Below are 27,518 nucleotides of genomic sequence, written 5' to 3' on the forward strand. Positions count from 1 at the left end.
GCAGCTAAACGGCCACCTAACTTCCAGGCTTCCCGCCCTGTCCCCCACACCCCACCTGCCTTCCAGGCTTTTATGTCCTGGTGTTCAGCTGGTGCCCAAGCCTCCGCTGCCTTTTCTGGAGGAATGTGCTGGGGTGGGAGCGTGGAAGGGGCAGTGATTGGAGCTGGAAGAGCAGTGCTCTGAGCCGAGCAGGCGGGGGGCAGGGGGGGACACGGCGTCCCGAGGAGGCCTCACGCTGGGAAGGATCTGGGCTTAGGAGGTTTCCTGCCCCGCACCCCAGGCGAGAATTGGTGGGGGACCTTGGAGCTGGCACCCAGGCGGAGCAGTGGCAGCTGGGAAGGGAGGAGAGAGGGTGGCGGTGGGGAAGGGTGTTGGTAGCGGAGCGAGCAGGAGCAACAGGTGGAGAAACAGTGGGGGCGGGAAGATGTCAGGCTGGGGGGGGAGGCCAGGGATGGGGTGGGGAAAGGACACGGGAGGTGGGACCGGGGTGGAGGGCAGGATGAGGTTACTGTGGGACTCGGTCCTCCCAGCCCGAGAGGGGTCAGGGGAGAGTGGGGAGAGGAGGGGCGTGTGGTGACGGAGGGCCGGGCGGGGTGGGAGGGGCGGCAGGCCGGCCCTATCTCCGCTCCCTCCCTGCCCTCCCGCGGTCCTCCCCTCCCCTCCCCTGCCCCGCAGCCTCCCTCCGCCTCACTGCGCTGGCTGCCGAGACCGGGCTCAGCGAGCCCCCGAGCAGGGTGCAGGGTGCAGGGCGCCGGGCGCACGGAGCCGGAGGTGGGAGCACAGGTGCGGAGGCCGCGCTCACCGCCGGGTAAGGGCAGCGCTGGGGCCGGGGGAGTGTCCCTCCGCCGGCGAAGGCGAAGGTCGGCAGGGCCGCTCTCTCGGGAACCCCCCACTCCCCAGACTCCCTCAAATGCCTTGTCAGCTCATGGCCCTTTCTGTGGGGGCGCCGGGGCTGGGCTCTGTGGCCCGCGCGGGGGGCACGGGGTGGATGGACCGGGTGGCGGCACCAGGCGGCACCGCTGAGGCGAGGCTCGGGGCCCTGGAGGCCCGGGGAGCGGCTGGGGAGCCCACGTGCTCCGGCCGGAGCGGCGCTGGGGAGCGGCCGGCGGGCGTCCGGATGGGCACTGCCAGGTGACAGCGGGCGCGGGCCGGGCGGGAGCCTGGGGAACCTGGGGAGCAGCCAGGGCTCCCGGGCCTGCAGAGCGGGTCCTAAAACTTGTGGCCGAGGGCTCTGCTCCCGGGACTCACGGTTCAGGGGGCTGGGGTGACAGATGCCTCCAGGGGCACAGGGGCTCCGTCTCCCGCCCCCCCCCTCCAGGCTCCCCCGCTTCTGTCCGTCTGACCCCCGCCCCCATACACGTGACACACCCCGGGTGGGGCGGGTGGGGCGGGCGGGCCCCTTATCTTGCCTGGAAAGAATGTCATGGCTTGGAAACAACTGGAAGTGAACGGAGAGGAGCTACTGGGAAGCAAGTGGGAAACCCCGCAGCGGCCGCCTGTCGGGGTCCGGTCTCCGCCCCCTTTTCCCAGTTCAGCCTCCAGATTCCTGGGGATCCGGCACCTCATCTCCTCAAACTTTCTTGCCCTTGAGTCCTGGTCACTCGGTGCAGGACCAGCACCGGCCTGCCTGTCTCTCACTGACCCCACCTGGGGGTTGGGAGATCCTCTTAATGTTTCCATCCCGCTGCCCATGGCTCCCCAGAATGTGGGACAGCGGGTCCCCCAACGCATCCCTGCCCAGCACCTCTTTGCCCTCTGGGTCCAACCCAATCTCTGGCCCCCCTCACCTTCCCCTCTACCTTCGCCCCTGGTGGGGCAGCTCTCGGGGAGCATCACCCCTCTCCCCACCTCTTGGGACCCACAGTCCCCGATGAGCGAAGTGTCAGAGCTGGCCAATACCCAGCACGCTGAGTCACAGCTTGGGGAGGCCCCACCCGCCAGCCCTCCAGCCAGGGGCGGGTGCCAAGAGGGTGAAGCTGCGTCCCCCTCCCCGCTGCAGAGAGGCGTCCAGGCGTGCAGTGGGGCTCGAAGGGGGGACACGAGACCCCCATGTCGCTCGCGTCCCTCCCGCAGAGAATAGGCCCCGGAGTGGAAGTGCGGACGGGGTGGTGGCCCCTCCTCTGGGTCCCACCAGCCTCTTCCTGCTCAGACTCCCCTCCTGTCCCCACCACGGAGCGGGACCTGTGGGGGCCAACTCCCAGAGGCCTCCAGGGGCGGGGCCTGGGAGCCTCTTCCCCCAGGAGAAGGCCTCCCGTTCGGGCCCCTCCCTCCCGGTAAAGTCTGTGTCACAGCGCTGCCCTCGGAGCCCTGGGGACACCAGCCGGCAGCGCTGATGCCTGCGTGAGGAGCACGAGGGGAGGGGTGTGTGTGCGTGCGTGTGTGTGTGTGTGTGTGTGTGTGCACGCAAAGATGCGGGCTTATTCGGATGGATGTGTGCATGTGTACAAGCACGCTTTATCGGTATTTGTGGATGAACACACACAAGTGTATGTGTGCCTGTATTTATGTGTGCATGCACCCTGTGATTTGCACAGCCTTAGATACAGGGTGACGGATTTGAGGGTAGGTACACCCCCTTTTACCCGAGGCTACACCCCAAGCCGAGAGGCCGGCTGCAGGGCCCCGGAAGGAAAGCTGTCTGCCTGGCTTTCTCGGGCAGGGCCGGTCTGCCAGCTCCGTCCCGTTGTCCAGCTCCCTCATCTTTTGGGGGCTGGTGGCCGTGTGCGAGGCCGCAAACCCCTTTTCCTCAGGCCCAGAGAAGTGGAAGTGGGGAGCCAGGAAATGGGGGGGGGGCGCAGTCACTGCCCCTTCTCCCCCCCAGGCAGCATTTCCCCCCGGCCCTCCTCCGCCGCCCCTCTGCTCTGCAGGAGCCACGGCCCTCGCCTCTCCGATCCTTGTCCCGAACAGAACGTGGGCCACCCCTGCCCTGCACACCCCTGTGTTCACCAGGGCCCCTCCCGGCTCAGCGCAGGCGCCCCACCCCACCGGCTCGCCCCTAAACCTCCTCCCCCTGTGCTCCCCAGTCCTGGCCTCAGTGAATTCCACAGACAGCCGGCACCTGGGTCCAGAAACAGGGCAGTCTCAGCACCCCAGATTTCCCACCGCGCCCCAAAGAGTGCCACCTTCTGACTTGGAACTCTACAGTGTAGCCTCCTGCGCCTCACACTTCACACAAACAGGCTTTTGAGCATGTCCTCTTCCGTGTCTGGCTGCGTTTGTCAGCCCCATCTAGGGAGAGCGTCCATGTCATTGCATCTGCTCTCATTGCTTTATTTCATCCCGCTGTGAATAAGCCACTTGATTTAATCCAGTCTACTGGCGTAGGCCATCGGGGTCCCGGTTGCAGCCGTCACGAGTAGCACTGCTCTGGCGGGACGCTCCTAGGGGTCCCAGCGGTGCAGAGTCTGCCACACCGTGCCGTCCGGCCCTTCCAGGCTCCACACCTGGCCCGCTCGCTGCCCCAGTTGCTGTTTCTAACCAATTTCCAGTCCCAGACACTGTCTGTGCTCCTAGCCCTGACCTTGTCCTGTCCTTGGTTTCAGCTCTGAAGCTAGTCCTGGGGTTACATTGAACTTTTCATTCAATCATACAGTCAATAAATATTTATTGAGCACAGATGTGAGAATACAGCAGCCAAGAAATAAACACGGTGCACGCTGCCACCACGGGCCTGCAGGCTAGCAGGCAAGACCAAACGTGGGTGAGAAGTAATCAACCAATCTCACAAACATGTGATGAAAACATGTTCTAAGTGCTACAGATCACAGTGCTTGGTGCTGTGATGTCACATGATAGGGGGCCTGACCTGGGAGGAAAGCTTCCTGAGGAAGTGATGTGGGCTGAGCCCTGAAGGGTGACGAGGCAAGAGAAAAGGGAAGAGTGGGCCACAGAGAGGGAACCGCATGTGCAAAAGCCTGGCATCAGCGAGAGTCTGAGGGACTTACCTCGGCCGGGGGGCCTGGAGTGGCGGCAGGGAGGCGAGTCTGTGGGCGACGAGGCAGGAGAGGTCTGTCAGTGTTGGAAGAAAATTCAGGGGGGAGACACCGAGAGTCTTTAGGGGGAGAGGGACATCCTAGTTGCCTTTTCAAGATTGTGAGAGGCAAGAGGGGGAGCAGAGGGACCAGCTAGGAGGCCACTGCAGCTGTCAAGCCAAAGGTAAATAGGAGGTTGGACTACCATGTTGGTGAGGGAGAGAAATAAGCAAACTGAAGCGCCGTTTATGAGAAAACGTGGGCAAATGCGATGAGATGGCCTGCTGTTGAGGGGCAGCTAGGTTCTGGCTTGTGAGCCGGATGCATGGTGGGCCCTGAGCTACAGAAGTGGAAGGGGGCTGGGTACCGGAGGGACGATCGTGCGTTCCGTTCCAGACGTCCTGACTTCGGGGGGCCCACGAGGAGATGTCACGTAGGCAGTTGGATATATGGCTCAGAGTTGAGAGGTCACTAGGCTGGTGTTATAAATTGGCGTATATGTTGGATATTAAAGCCGTGGGTCTGGGTGAAGGCACCCGGGGCGGTGACGAGAGCAGTAGGTCTCAGCAACCACGTAGGGAGCTTTTAAAAACTACTGAGTAGCCCTAACCGGTTTGTCTCAGTGGATAGAGCGTCGGCCTGTGGACTGGAGGGTCCCAGGTTCGATTCCGGTCAGGGCATGTACCTTGGTTGCGGGCATATCCCCAGTAGGGAGTGTGCAGGACACAGCTAATCGATGTTTCTCTCTCATCGATGTTTCTAACTATCCCTTTCCCTTCCTCTCTGTAAAAAATCAATAAAATATATTTAGAAAAAAACCACTACTGAGTAAAACTCAGTGCCTCCATCATTCTTGCCGTATTTCAGGTGTTCAAGCCACACATTCCTCCTGGCTACCATATGGACAGCACAGATCTAGAAGGCTTTAAAGTGGAAGATGTGATCAATAGTGTTTAGTGATTTTGAGAGAGATCAAGTAAGATGAAGATGAATGTCTCCTAGATTTTGTGACACCGGTCATTGGGAGGCGGTGGGGAGGCTGTGCTGGAGCAGCCAGGTGAGAGTGGAGGGGGGCATGCGCGGGACACAGGGAAACAGCAGCAGTGCAGTTAAATCTGACAACTGTGGCCAGGAAGTGGGGGTTAGAGAGAGTGGTGGCTGGAGGGAGGATGAGATTGGGGAAGGTGTTTTTAGTTTAAGGTACAACTTTCACACATTGTAAGCATGTCGCTCAATTAATTTTTGGATATGCATGCATCTGTTTAACCACCGTCCAGACCAAGGTGCAAAGCTTTTTCAGAACTCCCCCTTGTGGCTCCTCCCACTCAATACTATCCCTGAAAGCAATCCTATTCTCTTTTCTAATCCTCACTAGAGGATATTTTCCATTGATTTTCAGAGAGAGTGGAGGGGAGGGGGACAGACAGAGAGAGAGAAACATCGAAGTGAAAGAGATGTTTGATTGCCTCCCGCACACCCCTCGACCAGGGCCAGGATTGAGCATGCAACCTAAGTATGTGCCCCTGACTGGAATCAAACCTGGGACCCTTCAGTCCAGGGGCTGGTGCGCTAAGAACCTCATATAAATAGCATCATTTAAAATGGTGTGTGTGTGTGTGTGTGTGTGTGTGTGTGTGTGTTAAAGTGTGTGTGTGTGTGTGAGGTTTCTTTTGCTCAGCATTACTAGTATGTGTGTGAAATTTGTTCATGTTGACCCATGTAACAAGAGGGTGTTTTTCATTGCTGTATAATATTTCATTGTATTATAGTGCCCCCACTTATTTCTCCATTCTACTATTAATGGACACTCGAGTTGTTTCCAGTTTGGGCTAATATGGATAAATATCATGAGCATTCTTTTTTTTTTTTTTAATTGATTTCAGAGAGGAAGGGAGAGGGAGAGCTAGAAACATCAATGATGAGAGAGAATCATTGATCAGCTGCCTCCTGCATGCCCCCCACTGGAAATCGAGCCTGCAACCCAGGCATGTGCCCTTGGCCGGAATCAAACCCGGGACCCCTGGTAGATTGGCTGACGCTCTATCCACTGAGCCAAACCGGCCAGGGCTCGTGAGCATTCTTGTACATGATTTTGGAGGAGATGTGCAGTCATTTCTTTTGGACATTTACCAAGAAGTAGAATTGCTAGGCTACAGGCCGTGTGCTCATAACAGCCAGTTTTTCTCAAGTGGTTGCTCTAATTCACGCTCCTTCTTTTCAGCAGATGAGAGTTCCCGTTGCTTCACATGCTTGCCAATGTCAAGCAATGGCAGCTCCTTTCATGGCAGCCATTCTGGTGGATACGTGATGGCGTCTCGTTGTGGTTTGAATGTGCATTTCCCTGAATACTAGTGAAGTTATAACCGTCTCATGTCCGTTAGTCATGTGGATATGCTGTATTCCTATCTGGAGTAACTGTTTAAGTCTCCTGCCAACTTAAAAAAAAACTGGGTTGCTGGCCCTTTATTTGTTGTCTTAGTGTGGAAGTGTTTTAGTTTAGACTTTAACCCCTCCTCTAATTTTTCTGACATATCACATACAATGGGGGTTAGTGGTGCCTACGGCCTGCTTAGTTGAGAATCTTAGTATAACCATCATCGTCCCTCTGCGGACTCACATTTCCAAACACCAGCTGAGCCCGGAGCGATGTGGGGCTGAGCAGCATGGGCCAACTGAGAAAATCTGCTTATAAGTGAGCCCACTCCGTCCAGGGCTCAATAGCACCTCCGCCCAGGGTGCAGCTCACCTCCGCATTCTGCGAACGGTGTCTTTTGAGGTCCAGAAGTTACCCATTTCAATGAGGCCCAATGTATCAATCTCATTTTTTATGGTTAAGTTTTTGTTTGTTTTTTTTTTGCTTTGTTTTGTTTCAATAATTCTTTATTGTTGAAAGTATTACATATGTCCCCCTTTTTTCACCATTGCCCCCTCCAGCTGTCCCCACCTCCCCACCCCCCCACCCCCGGCCCCAGGCTCTCACTGCCCATTGTCTGTGTGTCATGCATATATGCACACAGGGCCCCTGGTGATTACCTCCCACCCACCCACCCTCCCCCGCCTTCCCTCTGAGATTCCGCACTCTGTTCCAGGCTTCCATGCCTCTGGATCCACTCCGTTCATCATTTTGTTCCTTAGATTTCACGTGAGTGAGGTCATGTGACACTTGCCTTTCTCTGACTGGCTTATTTCACTTAGCATGATGTCTCAAAGGGTAAGAGATTCTTCTTTTTTACTGCTGCATAGTATTCCATGGTATAACTGTACCACAGCTTTTTACCCACTCATCTACCGATGGGCACTTGGGCTGTTTCCAGATCTTAACTATTGTAAGTTGTGCTGCTATGAACATAGGGGTGCATGCATTCTTTCTGATTGGTGTTTTGGGTTTCTTGGGACATATTCCTAGAAGTGGGGTCACTGGGTCAAATGGGAGTTCCATTTTAAGTTTTTTGAGGCAACTCCATAATGTTTTCCTCAGTGGCTGCACCAGTCTGCATTCCCACCAGCAGTGCACTAGGGTTCCCTTTTCTCCACATCCTCGCCAGCACTTGTCACTTGTTGATTTGTTGATGGCAGCCATTCTGACAGGTGTGAGGTGATACCTCAGTGTCATTTTAATTTGCATCTCTCTGATGATCAGTGACTTTGAGCATTTTGTCATATGTCTCTTGACCATCTGTATGTTCACTTAGGAGAAATGTCTATTTAGGTCCTTTGCCCATTTTTTAATCGGATTGTTTATTTGTCTTCCTTTTATTAAGTTGTGTGAGTTCCTTATATATTTTGGATATTAACCCTTTATCAGATGTATCATTGCCAAATATGTTCTCCCATACAGTGGGCTCCCGTTCGTTTTGTTGATGGTTTCTTTTGCTGTGCAGAAGCTTTTTATTTTGATGTAGTCCCATTTGTTTAATTTCTCATTAATATCCTTTGCCTTAGAAGATGTATCTAAAAACATATTACTACAAGAGATGTCTGCGATTTTGCTGCCTGTGGTTTCTTCTAGGATTTCTATGGTTTCACGATGTACATTTCAGTCTTTTATCCAGTTTGAGTTTATTCTTGTGTATGCTGCAAGTTGGTGGTCTAGTTTCATTTTTTTGCATGTATCTGCCCAATTTTCCCAACACCATTTATTGAAGAGACTGTCTTGACTCCATTGTATGCTCTTGCCTCCTTTGTCAAATATTAATTGAGCATAGTGGTTTGGGTCAATTTCTGGGGTCTCTGTTCTGTTCCATTGGTCTATATGCCCGTTTTTGTGCCAGTGATAGGCTGTTTTAATTACAGTGGCTTTGTAGTATAACTTGAAATCTGGTATTATGATTCCTCCAACTTTATTTTTCTTTCTCAAGATTGTTGCAGCTATTCAGGGTCTTTTTTGATCCCATATAAATTTTTGGAGTATTTCTTCTAGACCTGTGAATTATGCTGTTGGTATTTTAATAGGGATTGCATTGAATCTGTCGATTGCCTTGGGTAGTATGGGTATTTTAATGATGTTGATTCTACCAATCCATGAGCACAGTATATTCTTTCACTTGTTTATATCTTCTTCTATCTCTTTTTTTTCAACGTCCTGTAGTTTTCCGAGTACAGGTCTTTTGCCACCTTGCTTAAGTGTATTCCTAAATATATTAATTTTTTGTTGCATTGGTAAATGGGATTGTTTGTTTAGTTTTTCTTTCTGGGAATTCATTATTGGTGTATAGAAAAGCCATTGATTTTTGGATGTTGACTTTGTATCCTGCTACATTGCCAAATTCATTGATTAAATCTAGTAGTTTTTTGGTGGAGTCTTTAGGGTTTTCTATGTATAATATCATGTCATCTGCGAATAATGACAGTTTTACTTCTTCCTTTCCAATTTGGATGCCTTTAATTTCTTCTTGTCTGATCGCTGTGGCTAGAACTTCTAGTACCATGTTGAATAAGAGTGGTGAAAACAGACATCCCTGTCTTGTTCCTGTTTCTAGGGGAAATGGTTTTAGTTTTTGCCCATTGAGTATGATGTTCGCTGTAGGTTTGTCATAAATGGCCTTTATCATTTTGAGATATGCTTCCTCTATTCCCACTTTGTTGAGAGTTTTTATCAAAATGGGTGTTGGATTTTGTCCACTGCTCTTTCTGCATCTATCGATATGATCATGTGATTTTTGTCTTTTAATTTGTTTATGTGATGTATCCATGTTTAATGATTTGAAAATATTGTACCAGCCTTGAATCCCTGGAATAAATCCTACTTGATCATGGTGTATGATCTTTTTAATATATTGCTGGATGTGATTTACTAATATTTTCTTGAGGATTTTAGCATCTATGTTCATCAGGGATATTGGCCTGTAATTCTCTGTCTTTGTAGTGTCTTTATCTGGTTTTGGAATTATGGTAATGCTGGCCTCATAAAAAGAGCTTGGAAGTGTTCCTTCCTCTTGGATTTTTTGGAATAGTTAGGAGTATAGGAGTTAGTTCTCCTTTGAATGTTTGGTAAAACTCCCCTATGAAGCCCCCAGACCCGGGCTTTTGTTTACTGAGAGATTTCATCCACATTGTCCAGCTTGTTGGCAAATAGTTGTTCATAGAATTTCTTAACAATCCTTTGTATTTCGGTGGTGTCCGTGGTTACTTCTCCACTTTTGTTTCTTATTTTATTTATTTGGCTTCTCTGTGTTTGTTTCTTGATGAGTCTGGCTAATGGTTTATCAATGTTGTTCATCCTTTCAAGAAAACCAGCTCTTGGTTTCATTGATTTTTTAAATTTATTATTATTTTTTTTAGTCACTATGTCATTTATTTCCGCTCTAATCTTTATTATTTCCTTCCTTCTATTTACTATGTGCTTTTCTTATTGTTCTCTTTCTAGTTCTTTAAGTTATAGAGTTAAATAGTTTATTGTTGATTTTTCTTATTTTTTAAAATAATTCTTTATTGTTCAGATTATTACAGTTGTTCCTCTCTTTCCCCCCATAGCTCCCCTCCACCTGGTTCCCACCCCACCCTCTGCCCTTATCCCCGCCCACTGTCCTCATCCATAGGTGTACGATTTTTGTCCAGTCTCTTCCCGCATGCCCCACTCCCCTCCCCCCCCAAGAATTGTCAGTCCACTCCCTTTCTATGCCCCTGATTCTATTATATTCACCAGTTTATTCTGTTCATCAGATTTTTTATTCACTTGATTTTTAGATTCACTTGTTGATAGATATGTATTTGTTGTTCATAGTTTTTATCTTTACCTTTTTCTTCTTCTTCCTCTTCTTAAAGAATACCTTTCAGCATTTCATATAATACTGGTTTGGTGGTGATGAACTCCTTTAGCTTTTTCTTATCTGTGAAGTTCTTTGTCTGCCCTTCAATTCTGAATGATAACTTTGCTGGGTAGAGTAATCTTGGTTGTAGGTTCTTGCTATTCATCACTTTGAATATTTCTTGACACTCCCGTCTGGCCTGCATAGTTTCTGTTGAGAAATCAGCTGACAATCGTATGGGTACTCCCTTGTAGGTAAACAACTGTTTTTCTCTTGCTGCTTTTAATATTCTCTCTTTGTCTTTTGATCTTGGTATTTTAATTATGATGTGTCTTGGTGTGTTCCTCTTTGGATTCCTTTTGTTTGGGGTTCTCTGTGCCTCCAGGACTTGTAAATTTATTTCTTTCACCAGGTGGGGGGAGTTTTCTGTCATTATTTCTTCAAATAGGTTTTTAGTATCTTGCTCTCTCTCTCTTTTTCTGGCACCCCCATAATTTGGATGTTGGTACCTTGAAGTTGTCCCAGAGGCTCCTTACACTATCTTCATATTTTTGGATTCTTTTTTCTTTTCCGGTTGGGTATTTTTTGCTTCTTCATATTTCAAATCTTTGACTTGATTCTTGAGTTCTTCTAGTCTGCTGTTGGGTCTCTGTATATTATTCTTTATTTCAGTCAGTGTATGCTTTATTTCTAGTTGGTCCTTTTTCATATTCTCGAGGGTCTCACTAAATTTATCAGCGGTTTCTAGAAGATTCTTGAAAAACCTTATAACCGTGGTTTTGAACTCTATATCCAGTCATTTGCTTTCCTCTATTTCTGTCATTGGTGACCTCTTTCTTTGTCTCCACATTTTGGCTGCTTCCCTGTGTTGATAGAGTGGCTTTGTGTGCTAGGTGTCCTATAAGGCCCAGTGGCTCAGCCTCCCCAATTACCTGAGGTGGACACTCTTGGTGCACCCCTTTGTGGGCTGTGTGCACAGTCTTGTTGTAGTTAAGCCTTGATTGTTGTTGGTATCACTGGGAGGAATTGACCTTCAAGCCAATTGGCTGAGAGGATCAGCTGTGTCTATGCTGGGAGAACTTCTGTGCTGGAGACACCCTTATGGGGCAAGACTTGCTTCAGTGGGGCTTCGGTGCTCACTGAGTCTGCCCCTTGAGTGTGTCCCTATGGATCTAAGGAGTTGTAATCTGGTATGGTCCCACTCTGACCATTGGGTACACTGGCTCTTGGGTCTTTAAGGAGGTGCAAATTTAGCCTCTGCCTGAGGCCACCCAGCAGGAGCTACAGAGAGATCTGCAGATTCCTCTTCTGTTTGGGGTTTGGAGGTGCCCAGATGAGGCCCAGCTGTGAAGCAATGCAAACTGCTGTGGAGCCTTAGGCCTTCTTTTGGAACTTCTGGTGCTCTCTGACCCAGCTGCAGAATGTTAAGGTAATTTTAGATTGCAAAGGGCCAGGCCATTCATATGCAAAAGCTTCTGCACACAGCTTGGGTGGGGCGGGGTCTCAGGGAATCAACAGGGCACAGCAAACAGCTATGGCTGATCCTCAGCCCTGCCCTAAGAGGCCCCCAGGTCTCAGTATCTCTCGGTAATCACTGCAAGCACCTCTGAGAGAAAGCTGCCCTAGAGTTCTGCCCGAAGCCAGACAGTCCAGTTTCTCCCCGTATAAGTCTTGCTCGGAACTGGAGTTCAGAGCAGTCAGGAGCTTGTGTCTCCCTCCCGATTGAAAAAGACAACCGCATCCTCAGTTGCCAGCCCTTTCCACACACGCGCCTCCGTACCTCTGCACTTTACTTCCGCAGCTCCTCTGAGTCTCAGCATGCTTTTCTCTTTCCTTCTAGTTGTAGAATTTCCAGTCAGCCAGCCTTCCTGTGGTTCTGGATGATGTTCGTTTTGTCTTTTAGTTGTAGTTTTGAAGTGGTTGTGCAAGGCAGCAATTTCAGGTGTTAACCTATGCTGCCATCTTGGTTTCTCCTCTGATTTTTCATATTTTTTTAGGTAGACCTGTAGTGCTATGAACTTCCCTCTCAGGACTGCGTTTGCTGTGTCCCAGAGATTTCTGGTGTTCTGTGTTCATTTTCATTTGTTTCCAGGAAGTTTTTTATTTCTTTCTTGATCTTATTGGTAACCCATTCATTGTTTAATAGCATGCTATTTAGCCTCCATGTGTTTGAGTGTTTTGGGTTGTTTTTACTGTAGTTGATTTTTAGTTTCATTCCACTGTGATCTGAGAAGATGCTTGATATGATTTCAATCTTCTTGAACTTGTAGAGACTTGTTTTGTATCATAACATGTGATCTATCTTTGTGAATGACCCATGTTCACTTGAGAAGAATCTATATTCTGCAGCTTAGAAGTGAATTGTTCTATAAGTGTCAATTAAAATCATGAGAACCCTTAAGCTATTCTCTGATTGAGTTACTTTTTTAACCCAATCTTCTAATTCACTGATTTGATCCTTAGCTTCCCCTAATCTGCTGTGTGTTCCTTCCAATATTTTCTTTATTTGTGCTATGTCATTCTTGTGTTTCCATAGTTACTGTATCTTTTCTCATGCTTTTGAGCATCTTTACCATCATTATTCTGAACTCTATATCAGATGAATTTCTTATCTCCATTCTTTTCTCTCTCTCTTTTTTTAAAGGACTTTTTAAAAAATATATATTTTATTGATTTTTTACAGAGGAAGGGAGAGGGTTAGAGAGTTAGAAACACCGATGAGAGAGAAACATGGATCAGCTGTCTCCTGCACACCTCCTACTGGGGATGTGCCCACAACCAAGGTACATGCCCTTGACCGGAATCGAACCTGGGACCTTTCAGTCCGCAGGCTGACGCTCTACCCACTGAGCCAAACTGGTTAGGGCTCTTTTGTCTCTTCTTTTGGAGAATTCTCTTGTTCTTTCATTTGGGATTGCTTCTTTGTGTCTCATTTTGGCTGCCTGTTTTGGTGTTTTATTCTGTATTAGGTAGATATGCTACGCCTTTCAAGCTGTAGTGCAAGACAGTGTCAAACACTGTTTCTGACTAATTAGATCAGGCAAAGATACAAAGCCTCCAGAAACCGCCTCTGTCTACAGACTGATAGAATTCCATCTTGAATTGCCCTCAGGCAATTGTCCCCAGGTGTGGCAATAGTTTTTTTCCCCCAACAGGGTGGGGCAATTGCTTCTGCCTGATTGCTCATTGTTATTCTCAGTCTCTTAATGGCCATCTGGAAATTCTGCACCATGTGGCAAGGTGTTTTCCAATAGGGTGGGTCAACTGTCTTCCCCACAGATAAGGCCACCTGTATAGCAAATGTCTGCATGAGAAAGATGACCTCTGCAGCATGAGGGAATGACTCAGCATAGGAAACCAGGGTGTCTGCCTTCTAAGCTCTAACCCCAGAGCCCCCAATCCTGGCTTCTGCTCACACAGCTCCAGCCGGGGCACAATGTGGGTGGCTCCACAGGGAATTTTGTGAATTGGCCCTTTAAGAGCGTGCCTGAATTTCCAGCTGTCTCTCCCTGGCAGACAGCATCCCTGGTGCTTTTCCCAGCCAGATGTCATGTGGGTACCCTTCTCAGTTCTGGTGCTTTCTGCTGGAGGACCCGTCTTGGGGATTAGACTCCAGAGTTCTCAGTGGCAACCCCCCACAGCTGAGATATCTCTCTGGAACTTCAGTTGCCGTCTGTGGGAGCCCAGCCAGCCCTTTCGTGCCTCTGCCCCTCCTCCTAGTATCTATGCAATCTCCACTTTCCGTCCTCAGTTACCAGGGTTCTCTCCAGTGAGTCTCCTGTTGATTATTCAGGAAGTTTTTCTGTAATTCCAGTTTGGCCCTGAGAGCATACCCATGCAGCATCCACTTACTCTGCCACCATTTTTAATCCTTCTGGTTAAGTTTTGTGTGATATATTTATGGTTAAGTTTTGTGTTGTTAGCTTTTAAGAAATCTTTGCTTACTCCAAGGTCATAAAGATATTCTCCTATATTTCCTTCTGTAAAATACTGTTCTGAAAGTTATTGCTTTACCTTTCACTATTAGGTCCATTAGATTCATTTCAAATTAACTTTTATATGTGGGCAAAAGGTAGAGATAGGTATGTTTTCCATATGGAATTTCAGTTGGCCAAGCACAACTTATCCAAAAGCCCATTTGTCCCCTCTTAATTTTAGTAACACCTTTGCCATTAATCAGGTGACCATATATGTTGTGGGTCTGTTTCTGGACCCTATTCTGTTCTGTCTATCCATGCATCTTTGTAAGAGGTTTTGATACTTGGTAATATAAGTCCTGAGGAAAAGGGCTTTTCAAAAAATGGGATATATTTGAGCTCATGTCAAATCCAATGGAAGGATCTAGTTGAGAGTGAGCAGTTGAATAAAAAAGAGAGAGGACAGTCTACCCCTGAAATTTCCTGAGAAGACAGGAGGAACTGGGATCCAGGTGCTAGCGGGAGGATTGGCCTTAGGCGCTCATCTACTAATCCGTTCAACATAAATGGTTTGGACAGCTCCTGTGTGCCAGGCACAGGCTCACAGCCAGGCATACAGCCGTGCCCTTCTCATGGAGCTCCCACACTGGAGCTCAACAGATGGTTCAGGCAGCAGTGAATGCCACGAAGAACACAAGTGGGATATTGTGGTGGACAGTAATGGAAGACTGCTCCCACTGGCAGCAAGGAAGGCCTCTGGGTGTCAATGACACCGAAGTTATGATCTGACCAAGCAAGAGCCCACCTTTAAGAGCTGAGTGAAGAGCAGCCCAGACAGAGGGAACCGACAGTGCAAAGTCCCTAGGCTAATGCAAGCCTGTGGTGTCTGTGGAACAAACAAAGGACTAGTGCGGGCGTAACAGTGAAGAGAGATGGGGAGCAGGGTAACCGAATGACATCAGAAAGCGAGTTAGAGACCAAACAAGTCTGCAAGGAGGGTATTCCTTAGGGTTGGTTAGATGTGGATTGTTAGTACATGTGAGTTGGGTGGATTAGTTGTGGGTGGAGGGACTGTTGTTAATGTATGTGTTGGGGGGCATCTTGTCTCTGTGAAACTGCTCTCACACTTGCCCTCTCTCCCTGCAGCCTCCTGAAGGATGCCAGCCCAATGTTCCCTCGCCTCCAGCCTGGCCCTCCTGCTGCTGTTGGGCACAGTCCGAGCAGGCCCTTTCTCTCCCCCCTCCAATATGACACTCCCAGCCCCACGGCCCCCTCCTCAGCCAGGGGGCCGCACAGCGGAGCCAAGAGGGGGGAACCCCTCTTCTCAGCTTTATGAGCACACCGTAGAAGGCGGGGAAAAGCAGGTGGTATTCACCCACCGCATTAACCTGCCCCCTTCAGCTGTCTGTGGCTGCCCCCCAGGCACTGAGCCCCCCGTCCCTGCTTCAGAGGTGCAGGCCTTGAGGGTCCGGCTGGAGATCCTGGAGGAGTTGGTGAAGGGGCTCAAGGAACAGTGCACTGGGGGGTGTTGCCCTGCTGCTGCCCAGGCGGGCACAGGTGAGCAGGTGACCACAGCGGGGGCACAGAAAAAGAGCAGGTGGAGAAGTTGGGTGGGTGTCGCCAGCCTATGGGAGACCTGGGTATGAATTGGAAAAAGGCACCCCTTCCTCACCACTTGGGGTGGGGAGTGCAGCCAGGGCACAGCTTGGAGAGGGGAGCCAGCTGGCCAGGTGTCAGCTCCCCGCCCCCACATACTGATAAGGAGCCGCTGGGAGCTGAGGCTGGCCCTGCTGGAGGGGGAGGCTCAGGGGGGCCTGTACGGGCTGAGCCTCTTGCCCAGAGAGACTGAGGCCCTCCTCTCGCTCTTATTCCAGGCCAGACAGACGTTCGTAGCCTCTGCAGCCGCCATGGCGTGTTTGACTTGAACCGCTGCGCCTGCTCCTGCGAGCTTGGCTGGGGCGGGCCCACCTGCTCCGACCCTACGGACTCCCAGGTGTCCCCTTCCTCCCCACCCTCTGCTTCCGGGTCCTGCCCAGAGGACTGCAACGATCAGGGGCGCTGTGTCCGCGGTCGCTGCGTGTGCTTCTCTGGCTACACCGGCCCCAGCTGTGGCTGGCCCTCCTGCCCCGGGGACTGCCAGGGCCGCGGGCGCTGCGTGCAGGGCGTGTGCGTGTGCCGGCCGGGCTTCTCCGGCGCCGACTGCAGCCAGCGCTCCTGCCCTCGAGGCTGCAGCCAGAGGGGGCGCTGCGAAAATGGGCGCTGCGTGTGCAACCCCGGCTACACCGGCGAGGACTGTGCGGCTCGGAGCTGCCCCCGGGGCTGCAGCCAGAAGGGGCGCTGTGAGGACGGGCGCTGCGTCTGCGACCCCGGCTACGCCGGCGAAGACTGCGGCTCGCGGACCTGCCCTGGCGACTGTGGCGAAGGTGGGCGCTGCGTGGACGGCCGCTGCGTGTGCTGGCCCGGGTACGCGGGCGAGGACTGCGGCACGCGGACGTGCCCGCGCGACTGCCGGGGCCGCGGGCGCTGCGAGAACGGCGTGTGCGTGTGCCACGCGGGCTACAGCGGCGAGGACTGCGGCGTGCGCAGCTGTCCTGGGGACTGTCGCGGCCGGGGTCGTTGCGAGAGCGGCCGCTGCGTGTGCTGGCCCGGGTACACGGGCCGGGACTGCAGCCTACGCGCCTGCCCTGGCGACTGTCGTGGGCGAGGGCGCTGCGTGGACGGCCGCTGCGTGTGCAACCCGGGCTTCACGGGCGAGGACTGCGGGAGCCGTCGGTGCCCCGGGGACTGCCGCGGCCGCGGCCGCTGCGAGGATGGCGTGTGCGCGTGCGACGTGGGCTACGAGGGAGAGGACTGCGGCGCACGGAGCTGCCCGGGAGGGTGCCGAGGCCGCGGGCAGTGCCTAGACGGACGCTGTGTGTGCGACGACGGCTACTCGGGCGACGACTGCGGCTCGCGGAGGTGCCCGCACGACTGCAGCCAGCGCGGCGTGTGCCAGGATGGTGTGTGCACCTGCTGGGAGGGCTTCGCCGGAGAAGACTGCGGCCTCCGGACCTGCCCCTCCGACTGCCACCGGCGTGGCCGCTGCGAGGACGGGCGCTGCGTGTGCGACTCCGGTTACACCGGCCCCTCCTGCTCCACCCGCATCTGCCCGGACGACTGCCGGGGCCATGGGCGCTGTGTGCAGGGAGCATGCGTGTGCCACGCGGGCTACAGCGGCGAGGACTGTGGGCAGGAAGAGCCTCCTGCCGGTGCCTGCCCCGGGGGCTGTGGGCCCCGGGAGCTGTGCCGGGCCGGCCAGTGTGTATGCGTGGAGGGCTTCCGAGGTCCCGACTGCGCCATCCAGACATGCCCCGGGGACTGCCGGGGGCGTGGAGAGTGTCGTGAGGGCAGCTGCGTCTGCCTGGAGGGCTACGCAGGGGAGGACTGCGGGGAAGGTGAGCGGGCCTTTCCATTTGCTCCTCAGGGACGGGGACCTGAGCCAGCGGGAAGGCGGGACCCCGGGCCTAGGAGCCCAAGGGCTGGAGGGAGAGTGGAGGGAGGTCTTACGTGCGGGAGCGGCAGCCAGAGGCCAGGGAGCCAGGGTGCATGCGGGCAGCAGGACCTGCGTTCAGATACCTGACGAGCAGGCCGGGCCGCTCGGGTGGCTTTTACTAGCAGGGAGCTTCTGTGCTCCTGGCGCTGGGGAAGCTGAAGTTGGAGCCAGGGCCTGTTCTGACCCCTGCTAACTGCCCCTCCCCGGGGGGGAGTGTGAGCTGGGACGGATCTCTTAGTGCAGCCTTGAGTAGGGTGGCCTGTGATGGCGGGCGTCAGGTCGGCTGCGTTGGGCTAACCAGCTTCTATATCCCATTCTCGTGGGCAGAGGTGCCAGCCATTGAGGGCATGAGGATGCATCTCCTGGAGGAGACGACGGTTCGGACAGAGTGGACCCGGGCTCCGGGCCCGGTGGACGCCTATGAGATTCAGTTCATCCCCACGGTGAGAGCCATGCCAGGCGGGGCTGAGGGGAGGCCGGGAGGGGGCTCACTGTGCAGGGCCTTCCAGGTCATCAGTGGATGAGCGCAGAGGGCCGGGTCCCTGAAGCTGCGGTGAAGTCTGGTCCTGCCCCACAGGGGGCGCCGAGGCCTTCCAGCACCTCCGCCGGCGCTGGCCCACTGCTGCTGGGACCTCTGGCGCCGTGACTCAGTTCTCTGGGCTGCCCAGTGCTTCGTGGGTCATCACTGTAGGCAGTCTCCCTGCTGTTGCCGAGTCCAAATCGGCCCCACATCCACGTCCACCAGTGGCCTTCACCAGCAGGCAGGGGCCTGTCCCACGGGGGTGGGGTGGGGTGGGGTGGGGTATCATGTTGCCCTTCGTCCTCATGGGCAAATCCCACTGGTTCCCAGGACTCTGGTCTTGAATTCTTCACTCCCAGAGTTCCCTCTTCTAGTGCCTCTTGCTCTGTGCTTTTGTTTCCGAAACATGAGTGCAGAGAAGAGCCCAGCCACTCACTGGCTAACTGGAGACCCAGGTGTTCTTCTCAGAGTTGGCATGTGTTAACTGTGGTCACACAAACTGTCAGCTGTTTTGATCATATTTGTTTTTTAAAATAACTTTTTGTTATAAAACGTATATAGACTTAGTGTAGGGACTTTAGAAAACATCCTACCTAATAATAGACAAATATGCAAATTGACCACACCTCCGACACACCCACAAGCCACGCCCACCATCCAATCAGAGCGAGTATGCAAATTAACCCAACTAAGATGGCTACAGCCACAGAGAGCAAGGTTTCCTAGGTAACAGAGGAAGCCAAGCTTTCCGCCTGTCCTTGCCAGGCCTAAGCCTCCCCTCAAGCTACAAAGTTTCAATTATAGAAGGTAAACAAATTCAAACATAAATGGTGGCAGAATGGAGCTTGAGAGAGCAGGCCAGGGTTGTCCCCGGCAACAGGGGAAGCAACTTTCCACACACCCTGGCTGGGCCCACCCGCTTAAGGCAACAAAGTTTCAATTATAACCCTAACAGAAATGGCTGCCGGCTGCGGAGGGAGCCCCAGGCTTGGCTCCACTCCAGGCTACAAAGTTTCAATTGTAGAAGGAAAATAAATTCCAGATACCAGGGCCTCCACTTGCGTTGCCAGGGGGCGTGGCCCGCCTGCAAACCACCACAGGCCCCTCGCTCAGGCCACCCCACGCTCCAAGGGAACCCCACCCTGATCAAGGACACCCTTCAGGGCAAACCAGCTGGCCCCCACCCCTGTACCAGGCCTCTATCCTATCTAATAAAAGAGTACTATGCAGATTGATCATCACTGCAACACACAATATAGCTGCCCCCATGTGGTCAAAGATCCTGCCCCATGTGGACACAAGATGGCCACCACAAGATGGCCAGCAGGAGAGGGCAGTTGGGAGGTACCCGGCCTGCAAGGGAGGGCAGTTGGAGGTGATCAACCCTGCAGGAGAGGGCAGTTAAGGGTGAACAGGCCGGCAGAGGAGGGAAGTTGGGGGCAAACAGGCTGGAAGCAGAGTGGTTAGGGAGTGATCAGGCTGGCAGGCAGAAGCGGTTAGGGGCAATCAGGAAGGCAGGCAGGCAAGCAGTTGGGAGCCAGCAGTCCTGGATTGTGAGAGGGATGTCCGACTGCCCGTTTAGGCCCGATCCCTAAACGGGCAGTTGGACATCCCTCAAGGGGTCCCAGATTGGAGAGGGTACAGGCTGGGCTGAGGGACAACCCCCCTCCGTGCACAAATTTCATGCACCAGGCCTCTAGTCCTATATAATAAAAGGCTAATATGCAAATTGACCGAACGGGGAATGACCGGTCGCTATGACATGCACTGACCACCAGGGGGCAGACATTCAACACAGGAGCTGCCCCCTGGTGGTCAGTGCACAGCGGTGGTGGTGGGAGCAGCTTTGTGGCAGCGTTAAGGATGTCTGACTGTCGGCCATCAGTTGGACCGCACCCCCCCCCAGGGCTCCCGGACTACAAGAGGGCACAGGCCGGGGCTGAAGAAGCCCCCCCTCCCCCGCCCCCAGTGCATGAATCTCGTGCACCGGGCCTCTAGTAGATAAATAAGGAGAAAAGAAGAAAGGAAAAAACCCCAGCATTGAACTATATACACTTTTTTAGCCTAAATATAGGGCTTGGCAGTTGGCTCTGTTCAATGTTATCTTTTTCGGTTTGGGCCAAGCTGTCCAGGCTGTTGCATGACTTTGAGTCTATGAAGTGGTTCCCGCCTGAGTGCCTTGCAAAGCATCCTTTGTCTGTCTCCTTCCAACTCGCTCTCAAAGTATTTGGGGGCACCCTACGGACAGCGCCTTTTGGCCTCGTGTACTAGGCACCTCCCTCCATGCCTTCGTGCCCTTTTATGATGTGTTTGGTCTCCCAGCCCCAAATCATCTGACATTTCCACTGTCCAGCTCATGCCTTCCCGCACCATCCCACAAGTGTGGTGGGTAGGCCATGCCACCCTCATCCCGGCCCAGCCGGACTCTGGGAGCACAAATAACTCCCAGGGCCGAAACCCGAGGGAGGCTCGGGGACAGCAGGGGCAGCCAAGGTGCCGTGTCATCCCACCCCAACTGGCCTGGTTCTTCTTACCCCCAAGCCAGCCCCCGGCGTGTTCTGTCTCTCCTCACGCCCTGAGAAACCCTTTGCTGTGTAACCAGGATACTTGGATTTTTTTTTCTCCTGTTTTAGGCAATTTTTTACTTGGTATAAAAATAATTTAATCACAAGACAAGAATTTGGCAACTAGAAAAAAACACAAATAATTCCTGGCTGCTTCACACTAAAATAACACTGTTAACATTTTTAAGTGTTTCTCCCCCTCTCTTCTCTGTGTGTATTATTTACATAGTTCTCATCTTGAGAGGGTGGGACTTTAAAAGGAACTTTCCAAAGAGACTTGAGGGAAAGTGGAATTAAAATAAGCACTTGAGATGGAAGGAGCGTGCAGGGCAGCACAGTCCCCCGATCTCGGCAGATACAGCCCACCCCTGGGTGTTCTCGAGAGGCGGGGCTTCCCAGCGAAGCCCTTGGCTTCCTCCCTCACCACGGGGCTGGGTGGCGCTGAGTGGCTGTGCCCGGCGTGGCCATGCTGCCAGCTCATTGCTCTGCTCTGGGGATGGTCCTGTCACATCCCGGGCTCAGAGAGAACGCGCCTGTAAACTTGGTCCCCAAGCGCTCCTATCGGACTCCCCAGAGCCTGCGCCGCTGGCCCTCACCCCATATTTCTGCACTCCCTGAGGCGGGCCCCTGGACTCGCGCCTCCTGCCTTGGCCAGTGCTCTGTCCATTGCTGTTGGCACAGGATATATTCTGGCCACTGCCATCTTCCTGGAGGCCTGCCTGTCTCTGCCTTCTCAGAAACACTTCTCCTCGGAGCTCAGACTCTGCTAATCCTGGCCAAGGACACGCCTCGCTTTGGGATGCTTTTCAGAACACCAGAGAGGAGCAGTCCTCTGGATAGTGGCATGTTCTGCTGACGTAGTGGTTCTCCAAGTGTGCTCCCTGGATCTGCAGCGTTCGCACCGCCTGGGAGCTGGTGAGACGTGCCAAGTGTTGGGTCTGACAGTGGTGCCAGATCTACTGACTCAGAAGCTCTGCAGGTGGAGCCCCGCAACCCGTGTTGCAACAAGCCCTCCAGTGGTTCTGATGCACCCCAAACCTGAGGACCACTAACTTAAGGAATGTTGCTATTTTGAAAAATGCTGGCTCCTCTATGAATGTGAGAGAAAGCTCGAGGAAACTGAGGGCGGTGACCCGGAACAGGAAGAGGTCCACGTACCCTTTGTCTGGGTGTATTCTGCCGCCGGGGGTCCAGGGCTACGCCAGCTGTCACTGGGACACAGACTTGCAGCGTCAGGAAAGTTTGTATTTGAGTTTGGTGTGAAGAGGGGGAGGAGGGGGAGGTAAGCTCCAAGACCAGCCAAGGTGGAGCCCCCACCTGGGGCTACAAGGTTGATTTCAAGAACAGGGTCAGAAACTAGCCCCGCTGCTACTGAGGGGCAGAGCCACCTGCCGGCATCTGGCTAGAGAGCCCGCCTCAGAGCGGCCGAGGTGCTGATGGCGGGACAGTCAGGGAACTGTTCCCAAGTGGGTCTCGGGAGGGACTAAGAGGTGTAAACAGGTTCGTGTAGATGATTTGAAGGGAGAAGGAGATGTTGGGATGGGCCTGTCTCGCTGAAAGGACAAGCCATCATAGACATCATTAGGGAGCACCCAAGGTGTGTGTGTGTGTGCGTGTGAGTGTGTGTATGAGTGTGAATGTGTGTGTGAGTATGTGAGTGTGTGAGGGTAAGTGTGAGGGTGTGAGTGTGTGAATGTGTGTGTATATGAGTGTGAATGTGTGTGTGAGTGTGTGTATATGAGTGTGAATGTGTGTGTGAGTATGTGAGTGTGTGTGAGGGTGTGTGTGAGGGTGTGAGTGTGTGAATGTGTGTGTATATGAGTGTGAATGTGTGTGTGAGTGTGTGTATATGAGTGTGAATGTGTGTGTGAGTATGTGTGTGTGAGGGTGTGTAAGTGTGAGGGTGTGAGTGTGTGAATGTGTGTGTATATGAGTGTGAATGTGTGTGAGAGTATGTGATGGTGTGTAAGTGTGAGGGTGTGAGTGTGTGAATGTGTGTGTATATGAGTGTGAATGTGTGTGAGAGTATGTGAGTGTGTGTGAGGGTGTGTACGTGTGAGGGTGTGAGTGTGTAAGTGTGAACATGTGTGTGAGGTGGGTTGGGGGAATAAAGGGTGACAGTTGAGTCATGGGAAGGATGAGGATTTCATAGGCCTTTAGTTGAGGTCCACCCCAGGGCCCCTAGGCTGGGGTATCCCAGGCGGGGTGAGCAGGAGAGGGTCTGGGGTCCTATGTGCCCAGGACACCTTTTCAGCCGAGAGAGCGCTGGCAAAGCTTTGTTCACCCTCAGCTTAGACGTCTCTAGTGGCCTCTCGCCCGGTTTGATGCTTTGCTGTTTTCTGTGCTGGTTCCCGCCAGCTGGTGGTTGGGAGAGCACCTTTAGAAACTTCCACTCCGACGTGGCTGACTGGCGGCGTCCCCGCTACAGCCCCCACAGCTCAGCGGACACAGCGTCCTCCTCAGCGGTCCAAGCTGGGCGGCCCGGAGGCGGGGGGCGGTTGGGCTGCTCACAGACGTCCAGTCCCTTCTGTCCCCCTGTGGCTGGCACTCCAGGACACCCTGTCTGGAGCAGGGGCCGGCAGCTCTCCTGAGGGGTCCCCATGGGTCGTAAAAGACCTCAGGTGTACACCTGGAGGCCGTTCCTCACAGGCATGTACCACACGTAGATTTGGTTTAGGCTCCAATAAAACAACGCTGGCCATGCGTTCCGCCTCTAGAGCACGAGCTGTCTGCGGACAGGGCGCATCTTTTGTTTCTGTGTCTCCGTGCCCAGCACGGTGCAGGTGTGAAACAGGGGACATTTGTGGAACTCTGAGCGGATGGGCCTTATTTGTGAGGAGACAAGAAAGGTGCCTGAAGGGAAACGTCAGGACGGGGGTCACGCCCACATCACACAGCGGGGCGGGCGTCTGCGGGAGGCTCAGGCTGGGCAGATGGTTAAGGAGGCATCCCTGTCTCCTTCATCTGTCCGACCAGAGTGAGCTTGGAAGCCCGTCCGCCAGGAAGTCAGGGCTGCAGGGTCGTGTGGGTGGCATTCTGGCAGACAGCTGATGGGCAGGCTGAAAGGTGGTGCCAGGAGAGGGGCCTCTGAGGCCGCGGCCCGGGGCCCAGTGAGCTCACGCACATCCAGGGCCTTGGATAGGAGATGCCTGGAGAAGGTGTCCTGGGCGTGTTGCTGTCACCGGCCACCTGCTGTCAGGGCCCCGTTCTGCACAGTCCCAGCTGACACCGCTTGGAGCTGGAGTCAGAAGGGGGATTGAGTGGCAGGCAGAGTGCCAGCCCCGACCCACCCGGTGCTTTGTCTCCTGCAGCCAGAGGGCGCGAGCCCGCCGTTCACTGCGCGGGTGCCCAGCTCTGCCTCGGCCTACGACCAGAGAGGACTGGCCCCCGGTCAGGAGTACCAGGTCACTGTCCGCGCCCTTCGAGGGACCAACTGGGGCCCTCCTGCCTCCAAGACCATCACCACCAGTGAGAGCAGGGGCTGGGGCAGGTCCTGAGTGGAGAGCTGCAGCCAGCACTCCCTCCAGGAGGGTTTGGACGGGGTAGGGGAGGGCTCGGGAGGGACAACGCCCTGAGCAGGAAAGCTGGTGACAGGAACCAGACCCCGCCTGACCCTTCCTCTCTTACCTGGCCAGTGATCGATGGCCCCCAGGACCTCCGCGTGGTGGCCGTGACTCCGACCACGCTGGCGCTCAGCTGGCTACGCCCCCAGGCCGAGGTGGACCGATTTGTGGTGTCCTATGTCAGTGCCGGCAACCAGAGGGTGCGGCTGGAAGTGCCCGCCGGAGCAGACGGGACACTGCTGACGGACCTGATGCCAGGCGTGGAGTACGTGGTGACTGTCACCGCGGAGCGGGGCCGGGCCGTGAGCTACCCGGCTTCTGTCAGGGCCAACACAGGTATGGCTCTCCCCGGCTTCGGGGCGGGCCTGCTTTCCGAGTGTGAGCCCCTTCCCTGAAGTCCCCCCACCCCCTAAGGCTCGCAGCTCCTCTGAATGCACCTGGCAGGTGCTGGTACCAAGGCCCCGCCGAGCGCCAGGCCCCAGAGACAGGCTGCAGCCCTGGGGGGGGGGGGGCGCCCCCTGGAGACAGCAGTGAGCAGGAGCTGCCGCCACCCTGAGATGGGGGAGCCCCTGCAGCGGCCAGACCGCGTGGGCACTGGAATTAGGCAGCGGAGACCAGCACTCCGGTTGGCTTTAGGGTCGCGTTGGGGGTTAGGTCTCACGGCAGCAATTTCCCACTAACCTGAAGGTCTCCTGACAGACGCCTGGATCTTTCTCTCCCTGTGACAGGGGGACACCACCTTGCCGTGGCTCCCACCCTCCTCCCGCTCCCGTCTCTCCTTCGGACACGGCCCGCCCGCCCGCCCGCTTCTCTTCTTTCTAGGGCGCCGCAGGGGCCGCTGAGGGCGAGGGGGAGGGCCCGGGCCACTAACGCCTCCTCTCGGTGCTCTTTCCAGGTGGGGCCGGGGCCCAGGACCCGGCCGCCGGCTCCGGCGGGAGGGGCGGAAGGAGGCAGCCGCGGGAGGAGGGCGGGGGGAGGGGGCTGCCCCTGACGGCTCTCCCGCTCCCCCTTTTTGCCCCCCGGCAGCACCTGGCCACTACAGCTACCCGGAGGTGCGGCCCCCCGCCCCGCCCCCGCGGCCCCGGCCCCGGCCCGCCGCGCCCCCGCGCCCCCCGCGGCCCACTCGGCCGCCTCGGCCCACGGAGGAGGGGCAGAAGGAGCCCCGGCCCGGGCCCGGCCCGCCCCAGCCCTCCCGGCGGCCGTGGGGCAACCTGACGGCCGAGCTGAGCCGCTTCCGCGGCTCCGCGCAGGACCTGGAGCGCCACCTGCGGGCGCGCGGCTACCCGCTGCGGGCCAACCAGACCTACGCGTCGGCCGCGCGCCACATCCACGACTACCTGCAGCGGCGCCGGGCGCCCGCCGGCTCCCCCGCGCCGCCGGCCCGTCGCCCCCACCCCACCGCCGGCCCCGACGCCGGCCCCTGGAAGCCAGACTCCCACCTGGGCATCTACGGCCTCTCGCCCGAAGGCGTCGACGGGGTGGCTGGGCCGCGCCACCCCAAGCCCGAGGTGCTGGGCAGTTCCGCCGACGGCTCCCTGCTCGTGTCCCTCGACGGGCTCCGCGGCCACTTCGAGCGCGTGGTGCTGCGCTGGCAGCCGCAGCCGCCGGCGGAAGGCCCCCGCGGGGAGCTGAGTGTGCCCGGCGCCGCGCGCACCGTCAGCCTGCCCCGCCTCCTGCCCGGCACCACCTACCACGTGGAGGTGCACGGGGTGCGGGCCGGGCAGACCTCCAAGTCCTACGCCTTCATCACCACCACAGGTAGCGTGGGCGGGCGGGGCCCCTGCCCGGCTGCCTGCCTTTGGAGTCCGCTGCCCTCGGTTCCGCCCGCTCACTGCTCAGGCTGCCACCCCACCCCCTTCTGCCAGGTCCAGGGGTCCCCCCCGCCCCCCCAGCAAAGCACAGCCCTCCTGTGTCCCTAAAACCACCTCCACTCCCAGGGTCCTGGCAGACACCCAAGGCCAAGGAGACCCAGTCTTCGGGGTCCTCGGGGCCGGCTGCCAGGACTGCTGTTCAGGCGACAGGGCCAGTTGGTGGACCCGGGGCCGCAGGCTCACCGAGGGCGGCGGGCAGGAGTGCGCAGAGGCGCCCAGCTCTGACGCACGTGGTGAGGGTGTCTGACTGTGGTCAGTGGTTGCTATTTTCCACAATTTGGCCTTGACCTCAAAGGGACACATGGGACCTGCTGGGGTGCCTTAAGCCATCGCAGCCGTGTAGGGGAGGGACCCGTCCGCGCCCCGGCTCCCCTCTGCTGGTCTCTCCACAGGAGCGGTGTGGGCGGCGCCCGCGGCTGCGGGGCGGGTGGCGGACCTTTTCTCCCCTTAGGGCCCAGATGCCGCCGAGCTGCAGCCTCTCACTCAGCCCGTTCTCCTCGGCCCCCTCCTCCTCACACCCCTCCCTCCTTTCTTCCAGGCTTCTGCGGCCGCACTAAAGGAAGCCACAGCCCCACCCGGTGGGGGGCTGCCGTGGGCGGGGCTTGGGCGTGGGGGGCTGGAGGTCGCAGGAGTCTTGGGGGGGGACGCTTTGCTCCATTCAGTTGTTACCTGCAGGCCTGTCTGGGGGCTGGCCGACCCCTGGGAGGATGAGGCGGCGGGGAAGGTGTGCAGGCTCTTAGAGGCCGGAGGGCAGGCCTGCAGGCGGGGCTTCCTTCCCGGCTCTCACACTGGCTCTCCTGTTTTTCTGCCCTGCCCTTCCCAGGGTCCGCCCCCTCCGGCCTCTTGGGGGCCACTGATGAGCCTCCTCCCTCTGGCCCTTCAACAACTCAAGGAGCCCAGGCGCCGGGCCTGCAGCAGCGCCCCCAGGAGCTGGGGGAGTTGAGAGTGCTGGGCAGAGACAAGACGGGGCGCCTCCGCGTGGCCTGGATGGCCCAGCCTGACACCTTCGCCCACTTCCAGCTGCGCCTCCGGGTGCCCAACGGGCCGGGGTCGCATGACCAACTGCTGCCCGGGGATGTCCGCCAGGCACTGCTGCCCGCACCCCCTCCTGGAGCCCCCTATGAGCTGTCACTTCGTGGGGTCCCCCCTGAGGGCGAGCCCTCTGCCCCTCTCATCTACCAAGGCATTATGGGTACATTCTGGCTTCTGCTCAGACCTGGGTCCTGAGGATGGGGGAGGGTGGGCCGTGGGACTCGCGGTGGGTGGGGTGGAAGGCAGGGCTGTCTGGTGGGAGAAAACGAGCAGAGAAAAGGAGTTGAGGGATCGGAGGCT

At 55.4% G+C, this 27,518-nt stretch overlaps 1 protein-coding gene across 2 annotated transcripts in view; it reads left to right on the plus strand.

Moving 5' to 3' along the window:
• Positions 1 to 658: 658 nt before the first annotated feature.
• TNXB (tenascin XB) overlaps positions 659 to 27,518 on the plus strand; it is a 63,709-nt gene continuing 36,849 nt past the window's right edge. The window contains exons 1-8 of one of the 2 annotated variants that reach the window (XM_079780641.1): positions 659 to 808; positions 15,283 to 15,693; positions 16,011 to 17,570; positions 17,996 to 18,111; positions 24,064 to 24,220; positions 24,388 to 24,651; positions 25,342 to 26,073; positions 27,010 to 27,378. In XM_079780641.1, coding sequence (XP_079636767.1) covers positions 15,294 to 15,693; positions 16,011 to 17,570; positions 17,996 to 18,111; positions 24,064 to 24,220; positions 24,388 to 24,651; positions 25,342 to 26,073; positions 27,010 to 27,378 — 3,598 coding nt within the window. In that variant the 5' untranslated portion in view covers positions 659 to 808; positions 15,283 to 15,293. The remainder of the gene's footprint in view (positions 809 to 15,282; positions 15,694 to 16,010; positions 17,571 to 17,995; positions 18,112 to 24,063; positions 24,221 to 24,387; positions 24,652 to 25,341; positions 26,074 to 27,009; positions 27,379 to 27,518) is intronic. The other variant, XM_079780642.1, reaches the window with a different exon arrangement.

Source organism: Cnephaeus nilssonii (assembly GCF_951640355.1).
Source record: "Cnephaeus nilssonii genome assembly, chromosome: 9".
Taxonomy (NCBI): Eukaryota; Metazoa; Chordata; class Mammalia; order Chiroptera; family Vespertilionidae; genus Cnephaeus; species Cnephaeus nilssonii.